This window comes from Pteropus medius, unplaced genomic scaffold (assembly GCF_902729225.1).
Source record: "Pteropus medius unplaced genomic scaffold, Ma_sr-lr_union100, whole genome shotgun sequence".
Classification (NCBI taxonomy): domain Eukaryota; kingdom Metazoa; phylum Chordata; class Mammalia; order Chiroptera; family Pteropodidae; genus Pteropus; species Pteropus medius.
In genome coordinates this window covers 1,532,123-1,546,876 of record NW_024342472.1, presented here as the reverse complement: position 1 = coordinate 1,546,876, position 14,754 = coordinate 1,532,123, and the positions used below count along the sequence as shown (strand labels likewise).

At 41.3% G+C, this 14,754-nt stretch overlaps 1 protein-coding gene across 1 annotated transcript in view; it reads left to right on the top strand.

Annotated features, from left to right (window-relative positions):
* The first annotated feature begins 1,398 nt into the window (after positions 1-1,398).
* The window catches only part of ENOX2 (ecto-NOX disulfide-thiol exchanger 2), a 140,744-nt gene continuing 127,388 nt past the window's right edge, over positions 1,399-14,754 (top strand). Inside the window, 1 exon segment of the mRNA XM_039864988.1 lies at positions 1,399-1,486. Within this exon segment, the coding sequence (XP_039720922.1) occupies positions 1,399-1,486 (88 nt within the window).

The window sequence follows — 14,754 nt, the reverse complement described above, 5'->3', positions numbered from 1 at the left end:
TTGCCTGGCATCTCTCTCCCCTGGTCCTTGTGACAAACTACTAATTACTTTTTAAGACCTAACTCAAGAGTCACAAAACTTTCTCTGCTTTTCAATACCCCTTCCTGCCAGTTGAGGGCTCCCACTTTTGAGCCACCATAGATACACTCTTCATACTTCTTATGACATAATCATACATAACTGCAATTATTTGTTTCTCCTTTTAAACTCTGCACTCCTGTAGAGCAGGGGTCCCCAACCCCCAGACTGTGGACCAGTACTGGTCAATGGCCGGTTAAGAACCGGGCCACACAGCAGGAGGTGAGCAGCAGGCAAGAGAGCAAAACTTCATCTCTACTTGCAGCTGCTCCCCAGCAAAACTTCATCTGCATTTGTAGCTGCTTCCTAGTACTAGCCTCACAGCCTCAGCTCCACCTCAGATCATCAGACATTAGATTCTCATAGGAGCACTGGTGCCAAGAAGGTTGGAGAACTGCTGCTGTAGAAAATGTCCGGTATATAGTAAGAATAATAATAGTGAATATAATAATGTTACCATTTATTAAACACTTATTGTGTACCAGGCACTATGCTAAGTCCTCTTATTTGCATTATCACCTTGAGTCCTGACAATGACCCTATGAGGTAGATAGAGCTGTGATTATTTTTATTTTACACATCATACATCAAACTCAGAGTAGTTAAGGAACTTCCCCAAGGTCACACAGCCAATAGGAGGCAGAGCTAGTATTTGAACACAAGTCGGCCATACCTTCAAAATCTTTCTTCTATACCAGACAGCCTCACCAACTCCTCCTGATTCCTGCTAGGCATTGATGTCTCCATCAAACAGTATAATTTCTCAACAAATCTTTATCTTAAGTTTACTGATAGCACCAAGAGTGCTCAGCGTAATTACTTTACCTCTCATACAGCTGATACCTTCTTCACTTAATTATCTGTTTTGTTGACACCTTAAAATCTATAATTACTCTAGGCTCATAAGCACCTCACCAGTTCCAGTCCTAGGAGCTCTCCTTAGGCTGGTGCTAAAAGAAAGAGCAGAGAATGAGCATTTTCTAACTATAGGGTAGGAGAATTGGGTATGGAGGGGAATGGGGTTGAGGGGTCAGGATGGAGTAAGGGAGCAATTTCATAGCTCCCTTAGACCAGCCAGAAATTGGTATCCAGTAAATTTCAATCAGCCATCTCCAAATCAAACTGAGCATAGAAAAACAAGCAGAGACCACAAAGAAAAATTTCTTGAATAGACCCCATTTTGTTTTATTCATGACTGGAGGGGAGTACTGTACTTGCCTAATGGGCCTCATGTTGCTCTAATGTCTTCTAAGCAGCCTGATCTGAGAAATGCAAATTAAAACAGTACATTGCACTTTGGGGGAACACACTTCTTGGAGGATGTCGGATCAGTCACAACTGAAGATCCGCTGGAAGCACTGGATTCCAGTTCAGCCCCCAGGGAACTACCTTAGACTGCTTCAAAGAGGTCAGGGTGTGGATAGAGAGGGACAATTCAACAGTGATGAGTCATTTCTAAACTTTCCAGGGGTGACAGGGAGCAAGAAGCATGATTTAAATTGCTACTGTTAATATTGCGCCCTTTCAATTGGCACAAATGAGTCTGGTGTGTAGACAAGAAGCAGCTGGAACATCCATAAAGCTTTCCCTCCAGCTGGGCCTGGGTCAGCACTTCATCCTAGGTGGGCAGAAAAAGCATTGCCTAAACTACTATGTAGCTGGTAAGTCTCCTTTTGAAAAATAAAAATTAAAATAAAAAAGGCTAGAGAGGCCAGTCTAAGTCACTCATGGCGCAGACTAGCTCAAGCCCCTTGGTAAGTACCTATGAAGAGCTCATGCAATCTTTGGTTTCTCCCAGCATCTGGTCTCAGGCTTCTTGCTTCTGCAAAGCCAGTCTGACACCTCCTTGCTCTCCACTGAGTATACTAGCTTCACTTCCACTTACTCACAGTCCCTTATATGAGGACTCTCCCTCTTTGAAAATTCTCTCCCTGCTTCCCATGCCCAACACACATGCACACACACCACTGGACCACCTGTCTAAATCCTGTTGTGCAAGTCCCACCTGGATTCATGAGGACTGTCTGATTCACTCCAGCTCAAAGTCCCTACCTCTGAAATGGAGAGCAAACCTCAACCTTGAAGAAGCCTAAAGCTTGATGGCTATGGCTCCAAAGATATAGCCCTGGACCATAGGCTCTAAATTAGTGTAATGGAAGATTATCCTTACCTCCCTAACCCGTATAAATGATGGGATGAGAAGGGCTACCAGGACCCCAGTCAAAACTGTTACCAGCATAGGATAGACACACATATGCACATGCATGCACACACACCTTCCTTAAAGCTTAAAATCCTCACTATAAATCTTTCTTTAAAGTTCATAACTGAATATTATATAGGGGAATTGTAAAGATGGAAAAATGCTTTAAGAACTCCTATTATTACCAAATGTACACAGAGATTTGCTTGTTTTCACCATTAAAAACAAACAAACAAACAAACAAGAACTTATATGAGCAGGGCACCAAAATGTGAATTTTATTAAGGATGGAGACCTTGGTTTCCCCATGAGAGTAAAATCCTTTAAAGATCAGGACCTTCATCTTTTCTATGGAGACAAAGGATCTTTGGAGTGAGACCACTTTGAGTTCTTTTTTTGTTTTTTGTTTCTCAACTCCATCACTTACTTGCTGTGTGATCCTGGGAAGGTTACTTCATCTCTCTAAACTTCAGATTTCTCATCTGTAAATTGGAGATGTTAATATCTGCCTTAGAAATGCTTAGACAACCAAATAAGGTAAAATGTGGAAAGCAGTAGCCAAATGCCTAATATGTATAGCAAACGTTCAAGAAAAGGTTAGCTAATGCCTTCCCTCGCTTTACCCTCCCCGCCTTATAAAAGTCCAGATTGCCTCAACCAGGGTGTTCAGGGACTGAAGCTAACTAGTTGAGCTGCCAATTTTTCTCATTACTGGTTTGCCTGACACTCTTGAAATAATCCCTCATCCTTTAGGATGACGTTTTGATCAACTTTGATGCAGCCCCAGAAGAATTGGACCCTGAGTCCAATCTTCACTCTATAGTTTTTCCTGGCAGTGTTAATGAGAGCAAGATTTCAGGTGTTATATTCCACACAGGAAAGTTTTAAACTGCCTGCTCAGCATCTAGACTTTCTTCCACCCTATAAACTGAGCTCCTCAACCCCTTGATGCAGACCCAGACCCTACCTCATCTCCTAAATATGTACCATGTGTTCAAGAGAATGAAAGCATGAGTATTTCCTGGCTAAACTGCCCCACGACACATTTTTTTGGTTTTTCTCACCTCTACCTAGAAATTAAGAAGTGTTCCCAAGGCCACCTTTTTTCTAACAGCCACCAAGGTTAGGGAGTAGATGGGACCATAAAGAGAAAGATGGTGTTTCTCTGAGATATATTTTGTGGCACCTAAAATACAGCTTCAATTGATTGTTATTCATCTGTTTGCTGTCAAAGGAAAATGAAATTTACCCTTTGCAAAAAATAGTCAAGTGATGGAAGACCCCAGTCTGTATCCTTTCCCTCCTGATGCTGTTGCCTCCTTCTAGAGACAAAAACAAGTTACTACAAACTAAAGCTGCATTTAAGATGGGAGTGGAGGGAGAAGTTTAAGAGGTTGAGGATAGGGGATGGATATAATCCCAAGGAGAGATAAAGAGGCTACAGAGTAGAGAAGTATTGAGGTTCGTGGCAAAATAAGCTCTGAGAGGTCAGGCTTCAGGTGTTTCCAGTCTCTGGAAGATGTCTTCAACCCCTCCTTCTCCTTCACTCCTCTTACTCATCCTGCATATTACCCCCTCACTGACCCTAGACTCCACCATGAAAGTTAATCTATTAGAGAGTGTCTCTGAGGATTTAGGAATTTAGAAAAATTTCTCCTGCTCCTACCTATGTCTGCTTCTTAGGAGGTGCTGTAGCTTCCACTTTGAGGAGAAAACTGGGAGGAGTAACAATTAAAAGTTAGCCATACCATACAGAGAATAGTTGGAGCAGGAGTTCAGAATAGGCATCTGCCATTTAACAAGCTTCCCTGAATGTCGGAATCTATCGGTTGCTGAGTATTGGGTGCTCATCCCGAGGAAGACGCGTGATTTCTCCAGAGGTATACCTGAGAGGTGACAGTAGCCACCAAGGCTCATCAAACATGCCATCTACCTACTTCTGCTGATACATGTGAGAACAAACGATATTGCCAGAAGGAAACAGAAATTGTTTCCTAGTGACTCAGAGCTCCAGCAACGAGGACATTAGGTGATATTTGCAATGAATCTTCCAGTTGAAATGTATACCTTTTCATAGATAGGAATCTATAAGTACTCAAAGAGATCAAAGACCAGAATTTAGACTCTTGAACAAGGGAACATCATCAACATCATATTGACCACCTAGTAAATGTCTGCTGCATATTAGTGTAGTGCTAGGAGATTTGCACATGTCATCTCTTTTAAGCTTTGAAATTAGACCAAAAGAAGTTGTAATCTTTGTTCAGTCACTGTGTGGCTGTCAGAGAGCTACTGAACCTCTCTAAACTTCTGTCTTTAAAGATAAAAGTACCAGAGAATTGTTAGGAAAAATAAATGAGATTGTTTAAGTAAAGTGATAGTACATAGTAAATATTTGGAGGAGGAATAAAACACATCTTTTGATACCTGAACCATAGAAGATATTTAATATGATGATGATGATGATGATGATGATGATGATGATGATGATGTTTTATAACCTGGAAGTGTTGGCAGTATTAAATCATTTTAAGAGAAGTTGAATAACTTGCTCACAGCAACATTATAAGAGTAGGCCTGGGATTCAAACCAGTTCTGCCTCTTCTGACCCAGTGTTAAGGAACACTTTATGATCATTGGGATGATCACATTTGGCTGACTTAATCTAGTCATTACACTTAAACTAAAACTTGAAGAAAAAAATTCCTTATATTAAACTATGTGCAGCGGGATTCTAGATCATTGCATGAACTATTTGCATATCATAGGCCTTCAATTAGCCCTTTTAAAACTTTCTAACTGTAAGAGTCATTTAAGAACAAACCTAATAAGGATTTTAGGAAACAGAAAAAAATTACTATTACTCCATTGATAGAATCTCCTACTTTATTTACCTTGTTTCTGATTTTCTTCCAGTCTTTCAAAATTGTATATTTGACACAGTTTTAATCATACCATTTTCCCTGTTGCTACCTATTCTTCATAAACATATATTTACAATTGTAGACTAGTCTAACAAATGATGTCATATAGTTTCTTTAACCATTCCACTATTGTTGGGCATTTAGGTTGTCTTAGTAGCTAAGTGTGAAAAAAGGAATGATATTGCTTTCATCATTGCCATAATCACCCTCCAGGACCTGGTGTCCTGCTCTATTAATGCCCAACATGCTTTCCATCATTTGATGTTTAAGTGTAATGAATGTCAGCTCTACTGCTGGAGCCTGAGGTACATTTGCAAGAGTATTATTTTCTGTCAGTTTGCATCACACAGATTCTGCATTTTATCTTCACGATGGGTAAAGTGTAAGACAACCTAGAAAACTAAGCTCTAGAGTGTCATATTGTTTTCAATGGCAAAATGTCTTTTGAAGTGCAAACGGTGATTTACAAAGAAACTTTGGGAAGTCCTGCCATTGGTAAATGAGGGTGCTCATCTGATACTATGACAAGGGGAGTGGGTTTTCTCATTGACAAACTCTCTTCAGCTCTGGAAAATGATCCTGTCACAGCTCAACTAGACCTGGCCTTGGCAAATAGATTGGGCCCCATCTCCAAGAAAATATGTAATGTGGGCCTTAGAGTCCCTTTAGCTTAGTTTTGGCTGCTTTACAGAAGTCCAATTGTCTGAAGCTAAATCCAATGCCAAAAGTAAACTGGGGAGAGAATTTCAAGTGGATCAATTGTGCTGCCTCTTTCCCTGGGGGAAAAAAAAACTTTTTGGGCCCATATTCTTCCTAGAGTTCAATGGTACCTCTTCCAAATGTCTTTATATAGTTGTCCATTGTCCATTGCCACTCTCGGAAGATTGCTCTGACATAGCAACTATCTCTTGGGGAAGAGAGGGTGGGAGAGTGACAGAACATTTAGAATATCCCCCCACCCTTTCAAGCCAGTGGCCAGCTACTTCCTCATTCCTTTGACTCCTGAGGATTTCTGGAAGGCACATGAAGAGAGGCATCAGGGGCAATTATAGCCCTACAGAGTATCAATAATAACCTACAAAGTTACCCTTATATGTTGCACAGCATTTCTCAGAGAGAATGCAATGAATGGATTCTTTCTTGGTCAGAAAACTATGCTCAAAGACTAATTACCTATTTCAAAGTGATTTTGTGTGACTTAAATGAGATCATGCATGTAAAGGACTGAGCCTAAGACCCAGCATCTGGGAAGTACTTCATATATATTAGCTGCTATTGTATGATCAATAGAGCTGATATAGGCAGTGGTATGCCACTAGAATATGTAGGGGGCAGGTCTCACTCGATTGCATATGCAGTAGCAGATATAAAGTCATGTGCTTGGGTTCAAAAATAAGCTAAGTTAAGAATGGGGACTCTGAAAAGAGTTTAGGCTTACTTTAAAAAGAAATAGTAGTTCTAGATGAAAGTATTTCCAGTATAAATAAACTATTTGTGTGAACTGTGTGGCATGTACATGGAATTTGTGTGTGGCATGTGCATGTGTGAGATGGATATATTGTGTTGTGTGTGAAAACTATTTGATGAATCTGCAGTATGTGTAAATTCGTGATTTCGTATGTGGGCATGTGTGAGTGAGAATGTGTATGTATGTGTGTATTTAAGGTTATGTATCTGTGTACCATGAATGTAACATGGGCTTCCAAAAGAAGAAAAGTCAGCCATCCAGGACTATATTTACAGAGGCATAGCTGGAAATCCTCTTTTGGCCAGATCATTGGGCATTCTCATCTTGGAGCATGTTCAAAGAAGAGCAGCAAGATATGGGTAGGAGCCTTGTCACATGTTAAGCAGATAAAGGAACTGGGGAGGTTTGGCCTGGATAAGAACAGAGGTGAGTAGAGATGGAGAAATGGAGAGGGCTGGCACTGTTCCCTTGGGAGGATCATGAAGGTCAGCTCCAGAGCCAGGACATAGATTTGGGTTCATTTTAAGGCAAAGCCTTCTAATTCTAATAAACACGACTGTCTTTAGATAGAGACAAGCTTCCTGGCATATTACTGACCCCACTCAGTGGGATTATTCATAAAACAGCCTTCATATCCTTGATCTCATTGGAATCACATGACAGCGTAGTAGGTCATGCAAATGTGGACCCCCTTTTAGATGGCCAGGTATTTGAGTTGTAAGACCTTAAAAAGCATCTTGTAAAACTCCCTTATTTTTCCTCCTCACCAGGATCACATAAACAAAAAAATATATACAACAAAAATTTAAACTCTGTATGTTTATATGGATCTCTTTCTTTCTTAGAGACTTTGTGGCTTGCCAGAGACTAGCTGAACTTGCTAAGCATGTTGCAGTCCCTTAGCAGCAAGTCAGACTCCTGAGATGGTCTTCAGTAGGGTTCTGGGGCTGGCAAGAGCTAAAAGCAGGTATCTGCTGAAGTAAGCCCCTCCTCTCTCTGCCTCCTCTCCCTGCCTGTGAGGGAGCAGAGGAAAGAAGAGACAACTTTTGGTTTGGTCTATGGTTCATGACCAATGACACACTCTCATCAATATAGATTTTGGAGGTGGAGACTATGGAAAAACAAGTGACAGTGGGGGCAGGTGGCAGCTTGGAGCGGGTAGGGCCTACCAACGGGGAATGAAAGACAGTGTAAGTGGGGGTCCTGGGGAATCTCAAATAGAAAATATCAGTCTTTTGAAACTTTAAGGAGGAAAAGAATAATCGGTTTCCAAAATGTACTTTATAGATGCAGTTCCAGGAAGAGTGAAATGCCACACACATATTTATACTGGTGCAGTGATCTTTGCACACCTATATCCTCAACTCCACAGGAATAGGGAAACCAAGCATTGATCTCAAATACCAAGGAAAGACCCAGACTAAAGACTCCCGGCCTCTGTCATTGGGCAATTTGCAGCAGTGGGCAGTTGGCAGAGCCTCAGCAGAACCAGATTTGCTGTGAACTCCTTGTATGACCTTGGGCAGGCCTTTCCCATCTCTGTGTTTCAGTGTCATAATCTCTTAAAACGAAGCAGTTGAATTTGATGACTCAAATGGGCCCATGTTTGATATCCGTAGTTGAGACTGGGACAAGGGGGACAAACTTCAAGGCAAAAGGATACTCCATTCTATCTTCAGAGCCCCTGGGCCCTGGGTACCCTGCCAGGAACGTTCATCCTTGGGCCTTTAGGGACCTTGGGTTGTGGATGGCGCTCCTTCGAGTTTGGCCCCAATTCTTAGTCTGTCCCAGTGCTCGCCGGGCGTCCTGCCTAGCCTTTAGAGTGGTTGGTCGCTGTTCCCGGCAAAGCTGATGATTTATGCGGGGCCTCGACAGGGCAGTCTCTTGAGCCAGAAGCTATTAGCTAAAAGCCAGCAGGAAGGGAGACAAGGAGACTACCAGCCAAGCCCCAGGTCTCCCAACCAGGATTGCAGCTGCCAGCGCTCCTGACCAAAGTACCTCAGCCCCCTCCTCCATCCCGACTTAGAGTGGGCACCACTCACCACGTAAGGGGCGGGGCTCAAAGGTGGATGCGAACAGGCAATCCAAAATCCACACCATGAACCACTCTGAGTGCCCTGCTGACTTGCAGCTAGCTTCCTCTCGCGAACCACGCACTGGCCGCCCTAAGTAGCCCCTGGTGACCACGCCCTGAATCTCACTCTGCACCCAGCTAAGAAAATTTTGGTCACTGGACACCTCAAGCTTGTCACTAAGGGGGCAGTGCCTCAAGGGAGCCCCTCCCTTCTGCCAGAGGAGAGGCAGCTGGCCCCCAGCCCCTTCCCCCACGTGAAGGGAGGGCACCACACAGCTCCTGTCCTGGGAAACTGACTGAGAGCAGGACCCTGTCCCTAGCCCAGAGATGCCAGAGTCTGAGGGGAGATGTCATCTCAAACCTGGTGAGACCCGAATCTGAGAGGGATGGGAGGTCCCTGCCCCCAGGAGCCCTTAATCTGATTCATAAAAATGGGCCTGTCCCCAGAAGCTGGAATTTGAGGGAGAGATGTTGCATTTGTCTCAGGGAGCCTCAGATCTGAGGGCGATACTATATCCCAGACCTAAGAAACCCCACATTTTAGCATAGACATCATCTCAGCCCTCAGGTGGCCAAGCCAGACGGAAAGCGGTGTCTGCCCCAGGAGCCCTGAGTCAGAATGGGAAGCACTGCCTCAGTCCTTGGGAACTCTCTGCCTTAGGGGAGGCATCTCTTCACCCCTAGATTGCTTCAGATCTGATTTTAAGTCACAAATCTGTTCTAGAGAACCAAGAATGTGAGTAGGAGAAAAAGGTTTGCCCCCAAGGAGCCCCAAAGCTGAGAGTAATTTTACTGTCACAGCCCTATGGATCCCTAGGGGAAGAGGGAGATGCTTTTCTGCCTGGGACTCTTTCTATTGAGGAGATTGATCTTAACCTGAAAGAACATAATAACTCAGTGTTAAGTATATATAAATATGGGATGCCCCTCAATTTCTGCCAACTTACAGATTCCACCACTTATGCTTTTGCTCAGGGCACTGGCATAGGAAAGGCACCAATATTTATTTTTAGAAAGAATTTAATATTTTATATTTCAGTGGGGGTGGTAATGTGTTGGATATCATTACATTTCTTTTATGGCTTTGTATTGTTAAATTTAAAATATATATGGTGCATATACCGTAATGAGTTCAGAGTTTGGAGCATCTGGTGGTGGTGGTAAACAAGCCATGCCCCCAATGCAGAAGCAGCCCCAAGAGATGGACCATATTGAGTAAGAAGGGCTTCAAAACAAAATTTTATTTTCTGTTCAAGTCCAAGGGCCCAAAATTAATTTCTTCCCCAATTATCCGTTGGTAGTTTTACAGACATGACTCTGTGCCTTGTTTTTCTCCACTGAAAAAAAAATAGGGCTCTGTCAATCAAAATGCTAGTGAGGAGGGAGAAAGAAATATGAAAAATCATTTTCTAACAGCTTTTTTTTGTAGTCCTGAGGAATGGAAACTGCAATCACAGGTCCTTTGGGAAAAGTACTTATTACATTTGCTTTGCTAACCACTGATATTAGCATTAATGTGGCAAAGGGGCTGCATAAAATGGAAAAATCACCATTTTTTTACCATGTATTTTACCATGCAATTGTTAGTAAAGTAGAGCTGTAGTCAGAGTTTAAAGGTCTTCTACTCATTTTTCTTCTTATCTGAGAAACATGGTATCTCTCTGCCTTTGCATGAATTTCTAAGTCATTTCCAGTTTTCTCTGTTTTCTGAAAACAAAGACAACAAACAGTCATCAGACCTGCTCTTCTACCAATTTCTGCTGTACAAATACCCAGCCACCCAAGCCAAACAATTCTGACATCTAGAAATGTCCAGTTTCAGGCTCTGGATATTGAAAGTTTGGCTTTACCTCTTCCCGTGAACTTATCTACCATTAGCTTTTGTAATGGCCTCAATGGGTTTCTTTTTTTCCCAGCTGAATTAGCTTTTTATTCTTTCTTTTTTTTGGCACCTTCATGGCATAAAGGCTGCCTGCCCAGCCAAATCCAATGGGCCTCAGTAACTGAAGTTTCTCTGATTCCAGAGTAGCTCTACCTGAGGTGCAAATTCATGACAGCTATCCTTCACTGGCTTTTTCTGCAAGAGATGTGATGTGGTAAAGGAACAAAACTAATGATGCTCGCAGACCTAGACTGGAAACCCAACTCTGCTATGTACTAGCTATGCAATCTTAGGAAGATCCTTTAACTTCTCTGAGGCTTAGTTTTCATCATCTTTAAAATGGGAATATTAATAGTTATGAAAAGAACTCCAAAAAACCAAGGTCTATTATTTTAGGAAAAAAAAAAACAGAAATACAGAGTTTAGAATATCAAAAAAAAAAATACTATTTAGCAGTCAATTAGCAGTTCTCCCCCCTCCTTTTTCTTTGACCCACCCCTTCTTCCACTTAATTACTTAGTGTTAAGTTTCATTTTAAAATCTTTGCCTTTAAATAAATGTCACATAATAGGATAATGCATTCATTCATCAATCCATCCATCTATTCAACAAATACTTATCGAATGTCCTCTGTGGGCAAGTATTGTGCTCTATATATATATATATATATATATATATATATTATCTATAATGTGCTATATACCTAATGGTTCACTTAACGGATTATTGCACTTTTAAATGTATAATTTAGAAGCCTATATGATAATTTGAAAATATCTTTATGATTATTTTAAATAAAAAATAATCAAAATGTAAAATGTATGAATGGACACTATTAAACAGTAGGAACAAAAAATAAGCCTATGCATAGAAAAAAAAAGGCTAACAAGAAACACACCAGAATTTTAAGAGTAATTGTATTTAAGCAGTGCAATTATGGACAATTTTTAACTTTTTTATTATTTCCACATTTTAATATTTTCCAAATTTTCTTTAATAAACATATATTATTTTCTGGAGTTAGGCACTACTTATAGCAAAAAAAAAAATACAGCCTTGCTTCTTCTGAATGAAGGATTAGGCTCAATAAGACTAGAGTTTTTAAGCTGGGGTTGGGCTACTGGTACTGGGCATTAGAACTGGTTTTGGTGAGCCAGAAAAAGCTAAATGTTGGTCTATGAGTATAATGCAGGAGTCTCTTTTTGTGCAGGGACACATAACCAGTTATAGCACATACTTTCCAAGAATGTAGAGGTCCTTAGCACTCCAATTGAGCAGCCAGGAGCTTGCTAGATTGGATCTGCAACCATTCACCCCAAGGTCTGTGCTCACAAAGGGCACATTGGATATATCTACCTTCACCCTGACAGACCAATGCCTACTGCTTGACATCTTCCTGCCTCTTAAGAGTCTCTCATTTCAATTCCAATTAAAAGCCATGCACCCTACTCCTTACTTAGGCCATTGTTTGCCATGAGGTCTTTAGCAATAAGAAAACATATTCTAACTTGGAAGAAGGGGCAATGACAAAGTCAAGCTGGGGCTTGTTGACTGTGAGAAGGAAGGCTTCAAATCTTCTTATCTTTTTTTTCTTGAAACTCAAAAGTATTTGGCACCCAGGCAGACAGTTTCTAATTAAACAGGATTCCAAGAATCAAAGGCCAGTAAACCTTGTCATGATCAGGGTGTCCCGAGGTATTGTCCATTGGACCAGATGTCGGAAGCCAGCCGACCAAGTCAAACCGGGTACCTGAATGGGGGAGCGGGGACTGAGAAAAAAGAGAAGACAGACAGGGTGCAGGAGGGAGAGCAGATCTCACAACTGCCTCTCCGAGTTTATTTCTTAACCTCCTTTTAAACACAATCTGTTTCTTTGTGCATTTCAAAATAACATAAAAGTAACATCCTGAAGATCCAGGTGCAATTGACACTCCCTTCGACACTCCCTTAGGCTATACTTAACCTTCTTCTTCCTGAAATTCAACAGAACCAGCCTTTTCTTTTTTATGCAAGCAGGCCTCCCGAGACAATCCATGCACTCTTTTAAATTTGGGGAGCTTTAGCTCCCTACAACCAGATATATCAGAATAAGTTGGGATGTGCTTTAACAATGCAGGTTCCCTGCTCCTACTCCAACTTACTGAACAAGAATTTCTGGACATGAGGACAAGAAAACAGCATTTTTATCAAGCTCCCCAGGTGAGCTCTTATACCAAATAAAGAAACTCTAATATAGAGGAAAGACATCTTTCTCTGAAATCCCTCCACTACTGTCTCTTCCTATTGTACTCCAGCTACAGGGAACATTGGAGAAGCCATCTGGAAAACTTGATCCCTTTAACCCCATTCTACTTCTTTTAAGTCTGTGGGTAAATATGTAGATTAAGAAACTGAGCAAACTTCAAAACTTGACTCCTGGTAGGGAATAGCAGTAGTCAAAATAAGTCTATTCCATAAAGGTCATTCATTTGGATTTTCTAAAAATACATCTATATAACATTTTTCAGTCAGATTATCTTGTTTGAACTTCCTACTTTTTGGGTTTCTTGCACCAGGCAAGAGGCAGCTGAAGCACAGTGAAAAGAGCATGGGATTTAAAGTTAAAATATCAGAAGTGAGTCTGGGTATGTTCACTGGCTGGCTGAATGAATGGAAGTATGTCTGCTTTCCAATCAGGCCCCTTCTCTGTGAAGTGGGGATCTTCATCCCACTGCCCAGCTCCCTCAACAGGTTGTTATGAAGGTTGCCACAATTTCAGGAGTAAGATAAAGGACTCAACTCTCAGGCCCATAGAGAAAATTGACAGATTAGCAACCTGACTCCTAACATGCCGTTTTGAGGAGTCCCATCAGAAAGTACACATGGTGTATACAGGAATTATATGTGCTCTGTAAAGGGGGCTATAAGCCTTGGGACCTCATGACTCTGTCTCCCTGCTTTTGTGTTTGGGAAAGATTTATCTGGGCTCACGGTGAACATATAGTGAAATCATAGGGAACCTTTTGGGGCCTCTCCGAACCTCAAAAAAGCCTCAGTTTCCTCACTTCTCAAATGGGTGGTACAAGGAAAACTTAGCATTCCTAAAATACACTGCTTCCATGGCACTCCTCCCCCTCTTTCCGTAGCTCTGTTACTTTCAAATGTTTTCATATTACCGAAGCCTAATAAAGTCCTGGCTCCATCTTTGTAAGGTAGAAATGGGAGAGAATTATTTCTATTTTTTCTAAGTTAGAAAAGCTGAAATGAAAGACAGTAAGTGACTATCCCAAAGTCCCCAGGGGAGGAGAGATAAACTGAGACCAACCTCCAATCTCTCTCCCCCCTCACCCATTCTTTTCCAGTACCCCTCACTAGATAAATCCCACGAGCTGTGTGTGATGACATCACTCATGAAAATGCAAGTTTCATTCTGACACCAGGAAAACAGAGCTACAATTACGCTTCAGTCCCCAAGGAAGCAGAGAAATTGCTTTTAGTTGACAAGTGCATCTCCCCCACACATACCCCTCTGATTGAATGAAAAGGGAAATGCTCACTTAATTTTGTAAAGCATTTTGTTCTTTGAGCTAGGAGTAGGCAAAATGAGAGAATTTTTCAACTCTAGAAGTCTCAAATGAGTGGGAGGGAATAGTAGAAATTAAGGGGAAACATGAAAATTGTCAGAAAGAAGAAAAAGTAGAGGCAATAGTCTAGTTTTATGTCATAATCAATAAGAGAAAATTGACTTATCTGAAAAATAAATAGAACTTGAATGTGTGTTTATGCTTTGGAAAAACTGCAAAAGATGTGAGCCATTAAGATTTCCATTATAGATGAAAATTCTGTGGCTTCACGTAACAAGAGTTTGAGGACTGAGCAGAAGGACTATCCACTTTCAGAGACCTCCAGGCCTGAGCTTTACTAACTCTGAAAGTCATCTCCGAAAATCACTTTTCCTTACATGTTTTGTGTTGGCTCCCAATGTTCTCTTATATTTATCTATTTTCACATCTGAGCCCAATATAGCTTTGGGAGGTTGGCAGGATAGAGGTTAGCATAATCACCATTTTATAGATGAAGAAACTAAAGCCTGAGGAAAAGAAGAAGGGACTTGCCTGAAGTGATTCTACTTCTTTTTTTTTCTTT